This window comes from Rhodamnia argentea, chromosome 5 (genome assembly GCF_020921035.1).
Source record: "Rhodamnia argentea isolate NSW1041297 chromosome 5, ASM2092103v1, whole genome shotgun sequence".
Classification (NCBI taxonomy): domain Eukaryota; kingdom Viridiplantae; phylum Streptophyta; class Magnoliopsida; order Myrtales; family Myrtaceae; genus Rhodamnia; species Rhodamnia argentea.
Genome location: NC_063154.1, coordinates 11,453,893 through 11,472,588, shown reverse-complemented (window position 1 = coordinate 11,472,588; position 18,696 = coordinate 11,453,893). Strand labels below are relative to the sequence as shown.

Below are 18,696 nucleotides of genomic sequence, written 5' to 3'. Positions count from 1 at the left end.
AAAAACTCCAAAGCAGACCTCATCGCAAATAAGCCCTTGAAGTAGGTTACTTATGCTCTATTTGTCCCACGAAAAAATCCTTTTAGGAAAATATTTTCCGGATTTTCCAGCATTTGGTTTACAGAAAATGAACTAGTGAAGAAAAACATTTTCCACCAATGAAAAAAAAAACCTTCAAAAGTGAGGAAAATAATTTTCTTTTTTTCAAAGGAAACCATTTTCCCTTATCTTTTTTCCCTACACTCCTTCACATTATTTTTATTTTTAATTATTTGTATTTTTCTTTTATTTTTTTATCTTTTCTTTCTTTTTATTTTTTCTTGAATTTCTAATAATATCTTTTCATTTTATTTCATTTATTTTTTTTCCTTTGCCGGTTGTCGGCAACCGGCCATAGAGCGAGGTTGAGCTCTCGGCCTCACTTGAGCTCGCCGAATCTAGGAAGGTGGTGCCTCACTCGAGGCCGGTGATTGGCCAAAGGGAGGGAGGAAAAAAAAATTCAAAAGAAATTATTTAAAAAATTATTTTTTAATAAAAAATTATAAAATTTATTCACGTTAGCGATGGATGTACCATGTAGGACGGACGGGTCTATATCATCAATTTTTTACCAAATGACAACATAGTAAATCAAATGAGATTTTCTTTACCAAATGACGGAAAATATTTTCATTTTCGGATATCAGCCATACACCGGAAAATATAATTATTTTCTAAGGAAATAATTTTTTGAAAAGCATATTTCAAAGATGTCGCATTTTTTGCGAAACAAACGGAATGTTGATCTCAAATCACCTCAGCTGGCTGGACCGTTAAATCCTCACCGACCAGCAAGCATGTTTGATTCACGCGTGAATACCTGTCTCAATGTGCGGGGCAATTCCTCCCAATGTTCTGACTCGCATGGGACTTTCTTTTGAGAATAAGTTGTCCACTTCCGGGAGTTATTTGTGACTAAGGGCACGCATGGCAACACTTCTGCTTTAGAAATTAGCTTTTTACTTCTGCTTCTAAGCATAAGTTGATTTTTCTATTTCTAGATAGAAGTAATTTTTTTTTACTTCTTCAAGTAACTCTTAAACTACATCTGAAGCAAAAAAAAAAAGGCTACATAAGTAGAAAAATGAATTTGTGTAACTAAACAGATTTCTACTCTAAAAGTTATGTTATCAAACAGATTTTTGGAACAGAAATTCTACTAAAAAAAGTGTTGTAATACGTGTCCTAAATTGCCCACTTCTAAAGTTTACTTCAGATTGGGTTCACTATGAATGGATGAAGGTCAAGAGAGTAACTGGGAATGATGAGCTCAAGTGTCTCTCCAGCGAGAGGCAAACCCATTGAACTTGGAGGCAAAAGTCCGCCGCGTTCCTCCACTTGTAGACCCGGTGAAGATAATACAACAAAGTTGCCGCGGCAACACACAATTGAAACAACCCACATTTTCCTCTTCAAAACTTTTGTGACTCTTCTAATCTTGCAAGGAGACCATATTTATAGATGCCTTAAATGCGCATGAACGATGAAATAAACACCTACTCTTGAAGCGGATTTCTCGTCTTGACTGTTTGAAAATTGCACACCATCTTAATTGTTCATTATGGAAGATGTCATCAATACGTAGTGGGCTTAGTCAGTTTTCCCCAGTTGGAATTTTCTTGGTTCAGCAGAAGTGGAGCCTTGTACGCGTAAAACTTATAATGAGCATGCAGACTTTATTTTCGCCATTTTCACACTGAAATAATTTCTTGGTTCAGCAGAAGAAATGCCTTGTACGTCTAAAACTTCCAATGAGCTTGTAGACTTTTCATTGTTGGCCATTTTCTCACTGAAGTAGCAAGATTTACACCCAAAAAAACAAATTTTGCGTTTGATTATCGCCGGAAGTTTCAATATGGTTTTTAGATGGGCATATCGTCCGCAGTCCGTCTGTTGGAAAGGGAAAAATTTAGCATCTTAAACCCATTTTGTCTTTTGAAGGCAAACATTTTGCCGCTCGGTAATGAAGTTGTAAACCCTCCATAGGTACCAAAACCGGAGAAACATGTAAAAACTTGCAGAGTTTGGGCGAACACTACTTGCATTGATGAAGTAATTTACAATATATACATAGGGTTTGGGACTAAAACAATACAATGACAATTATGCCCTTTAGTATAAATCTAATCTACCAATACTCCCCCTCAAGTTGGTGAATGTGAACATGTCAACAATTTGTTCTTTAAATTACAAAATAAATCACGTGTGACCGGTTTCGTGAACAAGTCTGCGAGTTGGGAGTGATCGGGAACATGAAGATTACGCAAAGTGCCATCTTGAATTTTTTCACGAACCAAGAGATAATCAATCTCGATGTGTTTGGTGCGTTCGTGGAGGACAGCATTAGTGGCGATGTGGATAGTCGCTGTATTATCAAAAAAAGATTTAGCAATGATAGTGTTGACGTGGAGATCCGAGAAAAGCATGTGAAGCCATGTGATTTCCTATGCAGCAGACACCATAGCATGGTATTCAGCTTCTGCTGATGAACGGGAAACAGTGGTTTGTTTCTTAGAACACCATGAGATGGGACAAGAACCAAGAAACATGCAATAGCGAGAAATAGATCGTCGGGATGTAGAACAAGATGCCCAATAAGAATCTGTATAACCATTAAGTTGGAGAGTAGAATCAGATGGGAAGAACAAACCAGTGTCGGGATCATACTTAAGATACTGCACAATGCGAAGGGTAACATTCCAATGGTCTTCATTACGAGAGTGCATAAATTGACTAAGATGTTGCACCGCAAAGAGTAAATTTGAACGAATAACCGTAAGTATAATAATCTAACAATAAGTCATCGATATGAACCTGGATCCTTAAGAGCGGGGAGGATTTTGAAAATTGTATATTGGGTTCCTTCGAAGTATCAACAGGACGTCCACCAAGTAGATCAACGTCAGACAAAATATCAAAAGCATATTTCCTTTGTGACAAAAAAATCCCAAACTCGGAACGAGAAACTTCAATGCCCAAGAAGTATTTGAGAGTACCCAAGTCCTTAATGCAAAATTATGTGTCAAGAAATCGCTTGAGAAGTTGAATCATAACTTCATCATCACCCGAGATTACCAAATCATCAACATAAACAAGAACAATGGTCAAGAGAGAGCTACGGACCAATGTAAAAGGTGAATAATCCGCCTTGGACTCTTGAAAACTAACATCAAGCAGTGTAGAAGAGAATTTAGCAAGCCATTGCCTTGAAACATGTTTAAGGCCATAGAGTGATTTCTTAAGATGACAAACTAAGTTCTCCCTCTTAGTATGAAAACCTGGTGGAAACCTCATGTAGACCTCTTCGTCAAGATCACCATGCAGAAAAGCATTATTCATATCTAATTGGTATAGAGGCCAATGATGAATCGAAGCAAGAGTCAATAAAATGCCAACGTATACCATTTTAGTAATGGGCACAAAGATCTCATGGTAATCAATGCCCTCTGTTTGACTATAACCCTTTGCAAAGAGCCTAGCCTTGTAGTGCTCAAAGGTGCCATCAGAATTATATTTGATTCGGTAAAACCATTTACATTCGATGGGTTATTTGTTAGGAGGAAGAGAAATAATTTCGCGAGTGTCATTCTGTTCAAGGGCCCGTATCTCGGAAGACATCGCCTCCCGTCACTTGGGAGATTGAAACGCATCATCATAAGTTTCGGGTTCCCGCTTAGAGGATATGGAGGCTAAAAAAGCACAGTGAGTGAGTGAAAATCGTGAGTATGATAAACTGTTGAATAAGGGGTAAAGAGTACCTACTTCAATTACCTTAGAGTTCGAAGAGGATTGATTGGAGGCTACAACAGTGCAGTGGTAGTCCCGAAGATATCCGGGTGGATGGCATTGCCAAGATAGCCGAGGCACGGCTTCGAGTTCAATGGGTGAAGGTGCGGCTGTGGGTGCAGGAGGCCGAGAAGGTGAGGTCAATGCAAGTACCGGAGTGGATGTTTCACCAAGGTTGGGTATGGGTATTGGAATTACCGGAGTCCGTTCGATTGTGGTATGTTCGATGGTTTGACGGAAAGGAAAATCTTTTTCATAGAAAACGTCGTCACGACTAATAAAAATTGTTTGGGCTTGGAGGTCATAGAGACGGTAACCTTTGTGGTTTGTGGGATAACCAATTAGTACACATCGGCAAGATCGAGGACCAAAATTTATTGGAGTGAAGATGACCGGTAGAATCGTAGCATAATGAACCAAAGACACGAAGATGAGAATAGGAAGGTGGTTTGTCATAGAGAAGGTCATACGAGAGTTTATTGTGTGGGAGAGGACTCAGTAGTCTATTAATGAGATAAGTAGCGCTTAAGACACAATCCCCCAAAAAATGAAGAGGCATAACAGAGTGAAAACGCAATGCACGAGCAACATTGAGCAAGTGACAATGCTCACGCTCAACAATTCCATTTTGTTTAGGAGTGTGAGGGCAACTACGCTGGTAGTGAATACCGTGGGCGCAAAAAACTCTTGTAAACGAGAGGAAAGGAATTTAGTCCCGTTATCAAATTGAACATTTTGGACTTTTGTTTGAAATTGAGTTTCAACAAAAGCAAAGAAGCGAATCGGAGAATCAATTGCATCAGACTTAAAAGTAACCAAAAAAAAAAAAACCAAGTATGGCGCTAATAGTCATCAACAATAGATAAAAAAAAAAATAACGACATGTATTATGTGTAAAATGAGAATAAGGTTCCCAAGTGTCAATATGGATAAGCTCAAAAGGATGTAAAGAAGTAATAGTGCTAGATATAAAAGATAGACGTGTTTGCTTGATAAATGACAAACATCACATGGATTTAATTGTTTTACTGGACTAAAACATAAATTTTGTTGCAAAGTAGATAAAACTAACTCAAATGGATGTCCTAAGCGGGCGTGCCAAAGATGAGGTGAAGATGTTTCAAGAGAAAGAACGGCAGATCCGGTAGGAATTTCCAAGTAATAAAAACTACCACGTTCATGGCCTTAACCAATGATCTTCTTTGTCAAAAAGTCTTGAAAAAACACTGGTTAGGAAAAAAATAACTGAGCAGTTTAAAGTTTGAGTGAGCTTGGAGATTGATAATAAGTTGTATTTGAAAGAGGGAGCGTAAAGTACATTATTAAGGGAGATAATTGGGGTAAGAAGGGCCGAACCATGTGATGTTGCGGGGACACCAACACCATTTGGAATTTCAACAGTGGGATGTGGAGAGGGATAGTGTGTCAGCCTTATAAGGTGACGAGGTTCAAATGTGATGTGGTTGATGGCGCCAGTGTCAATAACCCAAGTATCATAATTAAATGAATTCGAAGATAAGTCAAGAACATTACCCGACAAGTTGGCTTTCGGGATGTTTACCTCTTATAGCAAGCGCATCGCTTGCTTATATTGATCATTTGTGAATGGAGGAGATGCCGAATCGGAAGTATGGCTAGAATTATTAATCGCGGGTCGAGAAGAGGTAGATGGCTGTCCACGGCACCGCTTTGATTGGGAGGGAAGCCATGAAGTCGATAACACACATCTCGTGTATATCTCAGGATGCCACAATGGGCGCATCTTTCTTGACCACGGGACGTGTTCATCCATTTAGCTAGGTTGGTGAACCAAGCGGGAGCGCCAAGAGAGCTGGGTGGTCCATGGGATGAGGAATTCGTGTATGGCCGTGGAACATGGTTGCCGTAAGTACTAAGCAAAGTACTGGTTTGATCGGACAATGGGTGGTCGATATGGCGGTGCGACTCATCTTGAAGAACTAGTGCATATGCACGTGCAACACTAGGAAACGGATTCATTGATAAAATCCGACTAATAACATTAACGTACCTCAGATTGAGACCCATGAGAAATTGAAACAAGCGTCGATTCTCTTGTTGTGTGGTGATGGTAGAATGAGCTGAATAAGAGCATTGTGGTAATGGATCCAAATTATTCAATTCATCCCAACAGCTTCACAAGTTGTTGTAGTACTTGGTCGTGGCATCGTCACGTTGAGCAAGGGTACAAATTGTTTGCTCAAGATGAAAATTCCTAGGACCATTCGATGGCGAAATGTCATGACCCGACTCGCGAGTACGCGGCATCCCTACCAAAACGCCTCCGGTCATAAAAGATAACGCCCCGTGTACGTTATTGACCGTCCATACTATAGCGCACATGCGGAAACGCGAATTCTCCCAAATCAAGAATAACAGCGAGGATAGAAATAAAGTCAACAACATCAGTCATATATCAGAACAACTGTCAATACAGTACTAAAAGCAGATGATCATTAACCCTATAGAGCTATAGTCACATATATAACCCCATTCTTCGGGGCGGCTCTCTAAGACCAACAAAAAGGTATAAGGGTCGTGTACGGTTAAATTCTCATCTACTTCCAAAATCCACATCAGTACCTATCCAAAAGCCTACGAACCCTTGAAGTCATGGTGAAGGGACGCCGCATCACCGAGGACCCGAAATGGTTAGCACGGGGTGAGATAAAATCTCCGTGAGTCAACGCCTAAGCCCGGCTAAGGCGTTGATTCGTCCGTAGAGTCCTAACAATCAATCACATATAATATATGTTTATTCCAATCACATGCAGCTCACCAGCTTGAAATCATGCATTATACAATATTTGACATAATATACCACACATAACAAACCATGATTGTCACGTCAATCACACACGCACACACCACACGTGGTCCGATTATTAACGGCCATATGGCCCAATTGCACACGACCGGTGTGACTTTACACTACGACTAGCGGTGTCTACCGGCGAGACCAGGCTTCGTCCCTTACTTCCGGCGACGGCATCCAATAGTCCGTGTGATTCGTATAACCGGCACGACACGGCACTATCGGGAATCTCCAGAGGGGCTTCGGTCCGTCACAAGCTGCGACCGGCATCCGTCAATCCGTGTGATCCGTACGACCGGCACGGCACGAATTGACGTGCATCCGACAAGTCGTATGGTTCCGTACGACGGGCACGGCATTTAACTTGACAGGAATAATCCATCGTGTGACCACTCAAGCATATTCAGCAAATAGCCGGTTTATAATCCGCATTTAGTCAAATGCTCATACGATATGCTCACACAGCAAAACTCTTGAGTAATCACGCAAATGCATATGTTGTCCATGCGACCTCGCATCCACAAATCAAGTGATCAAACTCCAACCAATCAATCAATTTAATTAGCCATCCGTCGAGGCATTTCAACAATTAATCCACATAAATTATAATGGAGCGTAGATTGATAATTCAATGACAAACATTCAATCCAATCGTACGTAATTAAATCCAAATCGTCAATCAATCATACGCTCATCATTGACCTATTGTTCACTCGCGATCAAGCAAGGCCAATCCATCAACCAATTATTCCGTCCAAACTAGCCTCAACCAAATTAATCCAATTGATTATGGCCATTTAACCTAAACCGAGTCTCTAGCCTAAATCGGCCCTAATTAATCTATCAAAACACCCTAATAATCTAATTAAACTAATCCAAACGTAATTAACGACTTAACCAAGGATTAGAGGTCGACTCACCGTTAATTGCGCGAGTTTGGGCCAACGGCGATCCTCGGAAAAATTCCTCGGCATGAACTTTGGGGCTCGAACGGATCGCGAACTAAAATCCTCGAACTATGGGCCCAACTTCTGATTTAATGAGTCCACGGGCCTAATATAAAGCCCAAATTTGTCTCCAAATTAATTGGGCCTCAGCCCAGTTCGCGGGCCCACAGATTTGGGCTCAACAGACCCGGCCCAGTCCAAAAACAGGGTATTCTCTTGCAGAACAGAGCAGAGCACGGCTGGGAGGGGCTGTTCCGGGGAGTCTAAGGGCTGTGGGTGGCTTCGGGATAGGTGGTGGAGGTGCACGGTGGTTGGAGGGCGATGTTGGTGGCCGGTGGTGGCTCAAGGTGGCCGGAGGTGGCGCCGGCAGCAGCAAACAGCAGCTGCAGCAACAGAATACAGCAGGGAGAACTGAAACAGGGGAGGAGGTCGGGGTCTGTTTCGGGGCTCCGGTGGCGACAGCACGTCGCGGGGCTGATGGAAAAAGTTTGAGGGGGTTTTAGGGAGTGTTTTGTGGCCGGAGGTGGGCGGAGAAGGGCGGCGTGGCGGCGGATAGGGGCTACGAACAGAACCGGGTGTAACAGAAGTCAAAACAGGGCAGCAGAGGAGTCCGGCGGTTCTGGGGCTTTGCCGGGCTGTCCGGCGGTGGCTGGGCAAGCTGGGGTGGCTGAGTGACGTCTAGAGGTGTCTAATGGTGGTCGGAGGTGGTGGCAGTAGCTGGATTTGGACAAAACAGAAGCGAAGAAGCAGCTACAGCACAGACCCGACGAAAACAGAGCAGTCCGTGAAGCCCTTTTGCAGCGGGCTTTCCGGCGTCTCCGGCGGTGCGGCGGCGGTCCGATCAGGTCGAGGAGGTTCTGGGGATGTTGTAGTATGGTGGGGTGGTCGTTTTCTGTGAGGGTTATTGCTGAGAAAGAAGAAATGAAGGGAGGAAGAAGGGTTGGAGTAAGTCGGTTAAATAAAAAGGTGGGGTTATACGTGTGCAGCAAAAGAGAGGGGGAGAGTGTTCTGGAAAAATTTACTGAGGCTGAGCTGGTCAAGTGGGGCCCACTGAGTTAATTACCTTATCCCTTAGCTCATAAAACCCTAGGGACATTTTTGTAATTTCACACTTTGGCCGAGGGTATTTTCGTAATTTCGCACCCTAGGTAATTCGGGCGTCCGGAAACCCGACGGTGGGTTATTTAATCCAAACTTGAGTCAAATTAGCCCGAACGAGGATTAATATGAAATTTTCTAATTCTAAGATGCAATTACTCATTTAATCGGAATTTATTCCAATTCGAGTAACGGTCCCGGAAATTTCCGATTTCCGATTTCTAATTTCTTAACATCCAAACTTTGAGCATCAAATTAAAATTTTCTAGTCGTTCCATAGACTAGATTTCACTATTTTCATTGCCCAAAATGTAGGGTGTTACACGAAAAACATTCACGGAGATTAGCACGTACATCAAGAATCGACTCTGTGTAGAAAACCATTGGCACCAAATCTAGATGGATGGAATTAAAAGTCCAGGATAAAATCATATTGTTCACACGAATCCATGACGCATTGGCAGGATTGGTTGCAACCTATTTTTTTATTTCTCTAGTAACAAACATCATCTTGTTCTTGGCGAAAAGGACAATCTCCATGACACAAGACCGATTGTTGTAATTGTTACCCGTAAGGAGCATGCCGACGAGATTAGATCCAAGGTTATCAGAATGATGCATAAAATAAGGGATGTCCGACCTCTCATGTGCGGGAACGGTGGCTAAAGAGTTTGGAGTCTTAGTTGCCATGGTGACTTGCGGATCCGGAGCAAGCTTCGCGGATCTAGAGGATTTGGGGGCCAGCAGATAAAAGAAACCCTTGCGCTCGATCGGAGCCACTCCGACATAGGTAGGCATCAATGTCGCAGCCTCTTCCTTATACCAGAATGAGTAGATGATAATGAGCCAGAAGGCCAAAGAGAGAGAGAGGATGTGAGAGACAGCCTCCAAGGATCACTACTCTGATACTATGTAGAGTTTGGGCGAATATTACTTGCATTGATAAAGTAATTTACAATATATACATAGATTTTAGGACTAAAACAACACAATGACAATTATGCCCTTCAGCATAAACCTAAGCTACCGATAAAACTAACTCACAAAATCAACCAAAGGTGAGTTAAAACATTGGGGACGAAATTGCCCCCATCATTGCCACGTAAATTTGCACATACTCGCCGGCAGGCAAAGAGGTGAGCTATATGAGTGATTTTGAGGGGAGAATTATAAACAAAAAGCCTTAAACATATTGCAATTGTGCAAATTCAATTCTAAACTTTTGTTTTTGCTAATTGAGTCCTAAACCTCTTGCATTTATGTCAATTCGGTCCATTTAGCCAATTTTATCCTGAAACCACTAACATAGACACCAGCCATTTAACATGGTGCAACCTATGGTGCCGTGGATAATTTTTAATAATATTTTAATATTTTTTCAAAATTTGTATTTTTATTTTTTCTTATATTACTATGTTTTTTCGACGGCCAGGTGGAGGAAGGAAAATTAAAAAAAAAGAAAAATAAACAAATAAATAAACAAATAAAGAAAAAAAATATTTAAATATTATTAAAAAAGTTCACGTCGGTGCTGACCGCGTCACGGAAATGACCAACATTCATGTCAACGACTTTCGACTAAAATTGGCCAAATGGACTAAATTGGCACAAATGCAAATGATTTAGAACTCAATTGGCAAAAAAAGAAAAGGTTCTGTCTAAATCGGTACAATGGTAATAGGTTTAGGATTTTTTTTTGTAATTTTTCCCATAATTTGAGATGAAATTATCCACTTCATGAGCTTAATTGAGGCAAGGTCCATTTTGAGTATTCTTTTGTGAAAGTAGCCCCATTTTAGGGGCCTATTTGAAATTTTCCCAAAAAATAGATACCCGATTCCTCACTTGTTTATGTAGCTGGAAAAAAAATTATTTTTGCACCATACTATTACAATTTGACACACGCGGCATACGCACAATGGATATGAAACCCAAGCCAAGCTAAATGTGTTTCAAGTGTCAATTCACTTTGCTTTGCTTTCCTTCACTGTACAAGACCGAATTAGTATAGACGATGGTTCATCAAATCATATTAAAAATAGTCTACCCTATAATCTACAAAAAAAAAAGGGGGTTGGGGAAATGTTACCTCTTAACTCTCTTACTAATAGAATGGACGAAAATCAAGAGGATAACCGGGAGGGATCAGCTGAGTCTTTGAGAGGCAAACCCATCGAACTTGGAGGCAAAACCCCATTGCATTTGGGGTTCTTCCACTTGTTGACCTAGTTGACAAAAACTCATAAGTTATTGAAATGGGGTTTTCCACTCGAAATAATTTCCGGAGTGGATCTTATCTCAAATAAGATCTTGAAGTGGGTAATCGGAAGTCATGGGCTCCAACAGTCTCTCCAATGAGAGGCAAAACCATTGAATCTGGAGGCAAAACTCCATTGCGTTAGGGGGTTACTCCACTTGTTGATCAAGCGAACATTATACCATTACAGTCACCGTTGCAACACATGGGGAAACAACCTGTCGATTTATTTTTCTTCGAGTTTGGGATTCTTCTTATCTTGCAAAGCGACCATATCTACATATGCTCACGACCAATGGAACAAAACACCCACTCTTTAAGCGTATTTGAGTTTTGACTGTTCGAGTTATTGCACACCATCTGAAATTTTTCGTGTATATTTAAGGAAGATGTCATCAATGTTTAATGGGCTTCCTCAACTTCCCCCACTTGAGTTTTCTTGGTCCAGCGCGAGTGACGCCTTGTTCGGCTAAAAATTCAACTTCTAATGAGCATTAGACATGTCTTGTTCCCAAATTCTTGACTGAAATAGCAAGTTTTACACCAGAAATGAAATTTGCATTTTACCATTGCAGATCCTTTTTTAATATGGTGTTTACATGAGCATAAAATTTAGCACTGTAGGTAGTGCATTTTCGTATGTTGGGACTACAAAATATTGTCTAACAAGTAAATTCCAATGCACAACTTTTTTTAATTGATGTCTGTCAGAAATTATCTTTTGAAACAAACTACGTTTGAGATTATATCAAATTGATTTTATATTTATAACTTCATGCATTGAAGCAGATTCTTAAATTGAAGTACCAAATGGAGTTATCGGCATTTCCGAAATGTCTTGTAGAATTTCAATTTTCATTCCTATCCCGTGATATATACAATAACAAATAGAGTTTGCCCCAAAAACAAACAAGATAGATTTGAGTCCTCGTTTATTCGCATTCCAGACCTTCCATGAGCCAAGCCTAAAATCCAAAGCAGACAAATAATTTTGTTTTTCCCCCTGTTTCAAAGAGGGAGTTCCTTTGACAGCCGCCGAAAATCTTCAGCATATTCACAACAACTTCCCAACTGCGATTATGAGAATTCAAGGTCAGACTCAAAATTCAATGATAGAATGGCCCTCGTGGAAAATTCCAAATTCGCGAATCAGTCGCAGGTACGACGATCATGCCTAGCCACCCCTTGATGTCAAAAGTGTCTTATTCACCGTCTTGATTCAAACCCCAACCGACTAGTGAGATGGCTAAGTGCTCATGCGATGGCCGCCAACATGTTCACAGTGTTGAAGGGAGCATCCTCATAATTGTGTGTAATTGGAAAGGGGAAATTTGCATGTTAAACCCATTAAGTTAGAAATGTCTTTCGAAGGCAGACAGTTGCCACTTTCCACGGATGATGAAGTTGTAAACCCTCCTCAAGTACTAAAACTGGAGAAACAGGTAAAGATCGCAAACCACAAAAGGTGTTCGATAAGCGCAAATCAGGTGAGTACCTAAGGGAAAGCAGATGTTCTCTTCTTTCAACAATAAATGCCTGCATATTGAGTAAAACAAGCTACACAGAGAAAATGATATACAAGTATCTTGAGCATAAAGAGGCAGAACTCTAGGATTGCTCAAGAAGTTACTGTGTGCCCACCCACTATTTCCTGGACAAGTTTCATGCTGAAGACAAACCTTAAATCTGTTCGTCCAATCGCCAGTCTTTCATATGCATTTTTCTGCCTTTGATTCTGCCATCATAGTCATCAGACATCTATGCTCTATCCAGGGAGATCCGCCATCCAGATGTTGACACTGCCATAGAGCAACACCTGGAAACATATAGGAGAAAAATGTCTGAGTAAAACTGCCAGGAGAAAGTGCATTTCGCTTTTCCAATTCAACACAAAGGGATTAGTAAGAAAGTCAGATGATCGTTCACAGAACCGATTGAGATAAAACATTGACTGATCTGTCCTCAAAATTTCGGTGGAACCACAAACCCGTTAGGTAAAGGAGGAATTGCAACTGCATTTCAAGTAAAGTAGTCAACAAAAATTGGATCCTATATTGCTTAAAACAGGCATAGACGGACGATATTCCAGCATCTTGTTATAGTGATGGCAGTCATCTTAGAATGACACCCTTACTTTTTGGGAAAACATATGTTAACCATGTGTTTGTCAAACAATATCATGTCTAAAAGAAAGAACCAGGTAGCCACACTCCTTCCCCCAATCTGTCATCTTGCACAACACCACAAATACCCCAAAATCCAGCCTCCCCCACCCCTAGGTGCTAAGAATGGAAGCACATTGAGTTCGGGTTCAAATCCTCGCTGAATCCTCCTATAGGATTATAATGGCATTTTGGCAAGAGAAAAACCAATGGGCTTTCCTTTGGGCCGAGTTTGGAATCTGGGTGGTTGGTATCCCAAAAAACAGAACCAAACTACCCATATATTAAACAAAACATTAACATCTAGAAATTCACCAGTTATTTAGGCAATTATTCTATCGATTTTGTTATTAATATGTCTTTTATTTGAATACTTAAAAGAATAACATGAACTGAGTTTCAGATTCCCAATTACTTCTTTGGGCCAGCTTTAGCCCTCCATCTCAAAAAGCAAAATAGTAAGCAACAACGTCATACACCCCAAACCCCGCTACTGCCATCCCTCTCTTCCCCCATGTAAGCTCATTTGAATGATAAAAGTCTCATGCAAGCAATTGACACCCAAATGACGAATGGATGACTGATATGGAGAAACAGCAGGCTGGTAGGGAATCGCTTATCTATGAACCTTTGCTTGTATTACAATTCTTTTTAAAAAGGTATGGTTGTAAGAACTAGCGCAGCTGGTGGTACATGGCTCAACTGGTCTATATGGTTAGGCTGGTCAAACTGTCCAATTTAAGCTAAAAATGCGTTCTGGAGTAAGGAGCTGACATATAGAAAGTAATGCACTTTTGTTTTTATCACAAATCTGCACATAGCTACATTGGTGATGTGCACCTTTTATTATTAGTAGGGTTGTTGGTTCGAGTCTCCATTATCACATATTGTCCTTCATTTTATAAAAAGTCATTTAGATGCTTTGCTATCAGAGGATGAAAAGAGTTGGTTCAAATAAATAAAAAAATGTGTGAAAATTCTCAGAGGCAAGTGATAGAATCCTACCACCATCAAGGAGGATTTCCTTTTAAGAAATCTGCAGATTGATTCGACCAGCTGAACTGGGTCAACTCCATTCTTTTACTGGTTCCAAGTCCAAACAGCGTAGAGTGCTGAAGCAGACTAGTAGTTCAAGTCTTCTTCTTTTTTCTTTTATTTTTTTTATTGAAATCAGCCAACACCATCCGGTTTTAGAAACACGAAAGTACCTCGTTGGCTTTTAGAGATGAAAGATCGGAGTGACATACAAGTATTTTCAATTTTTTAGGACCACAATTAAAAAGTGGGATTTGGGAATTTATTGGACTAGTGCCTCTACAATGTTCAAGCAACCACAACCAAATCGCTTTTTTAATTACTCTGGTGACTAGTTTGAGGGACTTGAGAATTACTTGCATACATGACAGAACAATCTTAGGCTAGAGCTGCATGCATGTATAGTTGACAGTGTATTACTATTACAAAGCTACATGTTTTTGTCTTTGATTTGGTGAGAGAGAGAGAGAGAGAGAGAGAGAGAGGAGGAGGGCGGAACTAGATTGCCATCACAATTTCATACTTCCCTAAATTGCAGGTTATATGGGCTTCTAGAATATGAAAGCTTGGGGCAGGTCTGCAAGCTGATCCAGATCAAGATTCCATTTTTCCCCTGCTCCAAATTTGTATCCTCCATAGTATATCACTGATTTTGCGCCTTTATAGCTATTAACTAGATACAGGAAGAACAGCCAGATTCCTAACTGACACAACGAGGTCAGTTGCAGCTCAAGATAACTAGCTGGTCTTTGCTCGTTTAGTCTAAACAATCACATGGTTAATGCATGTTATAGACAAAACATCATTTATCTCTTGGGCTATAATTGGGTAAAAGCCCCAGGCCAGTATGGCTTTTGGTTCTCAGGCTTTTTATAAACACCACTATCAGGCGTTGACAAAGTAATTCAGGAAAACTCAAAGGAAAGTGGCGAATTGTCATCAAACCACACCCTGCCCAACCCCAACCCCCCAAAAAACAAATAAAGGAAGAAGGAAACGGGTAATGACCAAACCTGTATTAATGGGATACGGAAGGAGCACCCACACTGCCCAATCCCATCTTCTCTCCTAAAACCGTAAGTTGCTCAACAAATTCCACTCCAGTGAGAATCTCTGTTGTTCCATAAATTACATGCTTGACAGGTTGCTGGCTTTTTGCAAGTTCTTGCAAGCTTCCATACTCCACATAGTTGCCACCACCAACCATGAAAACAATAGCCTCCTTAAATGGACCTTTCAGATGGCTGCTACTTGTTCCAGCACCAGATTTAGGAGCACGAGGATCAAGCAAAAGGTAAGAATCAATTTCTGGATCTGGTTTGCCCTCCATCAAGGCCTCCACAGTTCTTGTCATCACCAGCTGCCGGTCACTAGACAACAGGTTCTTCACTCCTGCAGTAACTGCACTTATAGACTGCCCATAGAGTTTCTCAGCCCAATCAACAATGTTGCTTCTGCTGGCAGAATTCGCTGATGCCAGGGAAACATTCAGTGATTTGATCTTCTTTACATATTGAAATGCAGTAGTATCGACCTCTGATTCCCTAAGTGCTGCTTCGACTGATTCCACTTCCGACTGATTAATAGTTTCTGAGGAAATAAGATAGATGATTGCAAATCGCAGCTTATCCACCTTTGTTCCTTTCCCTTTGAGCACCGCCAGCAGTTCAGCCCGATCAATTCCCCCTCTGACCATCATGTCATTCTCTTTTTTGGCATAAGAATCCAGTGATCTCTCCTTGATCTCACCCAGCAACACTGTTGCAATGTTTGTGTGCTTATCAATCACCTGCTTTCTCTCTGTTAGTTCAGGCAGGGAATTAACAGCATTCATCAAATGTTTCGTGTTTCCGATCAAATCAGTTCCATCGGATTCAGCACCTGCACTTCCACCAGTTCTTTTATTTACCTCATCCACATCCTTCTTATACTTGTTCAACTGGTTCTCAATTTCAACTGCAACTTCAGGAAATTCCAGTGAACCATTGGTCACCCAAAAAGGATCTGAACTGTCCAACTCAAATGACTTCATCCCACCCTTTTCACCTTGAACATTCAATCTGTTCAGCCTCAACCCGAGAACATCATGAACAAGTGGCCTGTACCTAAAATCATGCTGTATTCCTACTGACAATTCGAAGTTCCTATCAAATAAACACAAAATTGGACGCTGAAATGAGCTATGAACTCCACCCTCGGTAAATAAATTGTTCTTCGACAACAAATGATCCCTCAACCTCTGATCAAGTGCCATGGCAACCATCTCAGCAGGTCCACCACGAGGGCACCTAATTGTGGGAACCACTGCAAGTGTGGCCAGAACACAGAATAGCCCACTAACAATCCTCTCTACAATCTCTTCAATCTCCCGATCCCCTGCTGATGGGTCATTCAACTGAACGTAACATGACTTCTGGGCCAAAGAAAACAAGTCATCCTCCAATGTCACAAACTCCAAGTACTGATCATGAACCTTTGAGATCCGATCTAACGAATTCGAATTCAACGTCCCAGAAGCCAAATCCTCCAAAAGCGGACGTGGTATTGAAGACGAGAAATTGAGGTGGAAACTATCATATAGAGAGCGAGAAGCATCGGCAACGATTCTCTGGATATTGACTTGACTCGCTTGGACAAAATACACAGCAGGTACGTCATGGACCGGCTTCCGATCCTTATCAATGAGGAAATAGAGGGTCACGCCATGCTTCCTAAGATCCTTCACGTGGATCAATGGGGAAAGTATGTTTTGGCAAAACTTGTCATAGATCAAGATCTTATACACTTCCTCGTTCGCAGTCCCCGATGGATTCACGGGTTGGTTCAGGTTTAACAATCGAATTATGCATTCTGTGTGCAAAAAAAGATACGAATCAGATTTGCCCCAAATGCAAACCAACAAGAGACCAAATTATAAGCATTATATTCCCTGATATCTCCATTTGACAGTATTAAGAAGTAGACTCCTCAATTCCTACCCCAGAATCTATCCGCAGATCAAACCAAAACATATGAACAAAAACGAAAATTTCTCCTAATTACAAACATCGATGACCTTCACTTTACAAACGAGAACAGGCAAGTACGCGCAGCAGAACTTGGTGAATCCGAATTCGGCCAGTGAGTGCAACATTACACCGATCTACTGCTGAAGAATTCCCTAATCCATCAATTTTCGTTAATCTCGCTCAGAGCATAATTTTTTTGCCGCCAAAGCAACAGATCGAGCACAAAGGCGCAAAAAATCGGTCGCGAGCACGGAAGGACGGGGGGCGTACCTGTTTGCTTCCGGCGGAGGTTGAGAGCCATGACTGCGAAGCTGTGTGAGCCCGAGCTTACGCTATGACAAGCCCGTCGGCGGTGGAGATGGAGAAGAGAGAGTGGAGATTCTCGCAAAAAACCATTCGCGGTCCGACGTCGCCTCTCTGAGCTGCGGCCTCGATCACGATCTGGACAGTACAGAGCTGATGAGAGGACGCTGACGAGATGACGGACCGACTTGGCATCGTTACTTCTTGTCTGGGCTCAATCAGTTCGGTCTGTTTTGGGCCGAGTGATTCGTCCGGCCCATTTTTCGGCCCAAGTGAGAGTTTTGGTCCGTTGAGTATTGATTACCCTCGACAAGGCGATATTACAGTGCCGCGTTTGGTACACCGGATAAGGCATCTCCGGATGGTTTGGTGACATGACATCTCCGGATGGAACGAACCCGGATAAGTCCGGATGAAATTCCCGATAACTTCACCGAGCCTTAAGTTTATTAGGATTATAAATGATTATATAATTGTTTTGTTTAATGTTTTTTCGAACACAAAGTAGGACATTGCAATTCGAGTTTATCCTATCCTACCCTAACATGACATGATTCGTTACAACGATTCAAGTCAAGAACGAAATTAGCACATTTCTTCCAAAATGCCAAAATAGGAACCATGGCACGAAATTTCCTGTATTTGGAAGCTAACTATTGTGTACCAAATGTCACGAGTTTCTTTTTTTTTTTTTTCCCTTTTCGGTGTGATAATTCGTGTAACTTAGGAAGCACGAACACTTTTCGAAAGGTCCGTGTCGGTGTCAAACTTCCGACATATGGTCAACTCTACCGGACATGCAGCGACATGCGGGTCGGCAATCCCGACACGCAATTTCGACGGGCAGGGTCAATTTTGAAAATTTTCAATAAAAATTTTTAGGAGTAAAATTGGAAATCTATCAATACCCAAAAGCCAAATGTTTCTTATTTCACAAATAATCTTTAGCAAGGATTGTTTCTTTTTGTTGAACTTGTTGTTAAATGTAAAATTTTGATGGTGGAATGTGGATCGATTTTTTTTCTCCAAGTTTTATGGATTATTAGAATGGAATGTAGTTGAATTTGTCAATTCAAAAAAATAAATGATACTAACAAATGGTCAATTAATTTTTTTGTGTAAATTCATTATTTTTTTGTGTAAATTCATTCTAAACTTTTTTTTAGTACTTATTCATTTATGGATTTGAATCAAATTCACTTGATTGAAATAATCATAAAATAGTAAT

At 41.0% G+C, this 18,696-nt stretch overlaps 1 protein-coding gene across 1 annotated transcript; it reads right to left on the bottom strand.

Moving 5' to 3' along the window:
- Positions 1-12,359: 12,359 nt before the first annotated feature.
- Positions 12,360-17,634, bottom strand: LOC115726951 (SEC1 family transport protein SLY1). The gene is made up of 3 exons (XM_030657053.2): positions 17,436-17,634; positions 15,171-17,007; positions 12,360-12,776 (listed from the first exon to the last, which is right to left on the bottom strand). Exons 1-2 carry the CDS (start codon positions 17,464-17,466, stop codon positions 15,176-15,178), a joined length of 1,863 nt encoding a protein of 620 aa, XP_030512913.2. The 5' UTR covers positions 17,467-17,634; the 3' UTR covers positions 12,360-12,776; positions 15,171-15,175.
- Positions 17,635-18,696: the final 1,062 nt, after the last annotated feature.

Coding starts and splice junctions, on each gene's coding strand:
- LOC115726951 (XM_030657053.2), bottom strand. CDS start 17,466: ATGGCTCTCAACCTCCGCCGGAAGCAAACAG. Junction 17,008..17,435: donor CCTCCGCCGGAAGCAAACAG/GTACGCCCCCCG, acceptor TTTTGCACACAG/AATGCATAATTCGATTGTTA.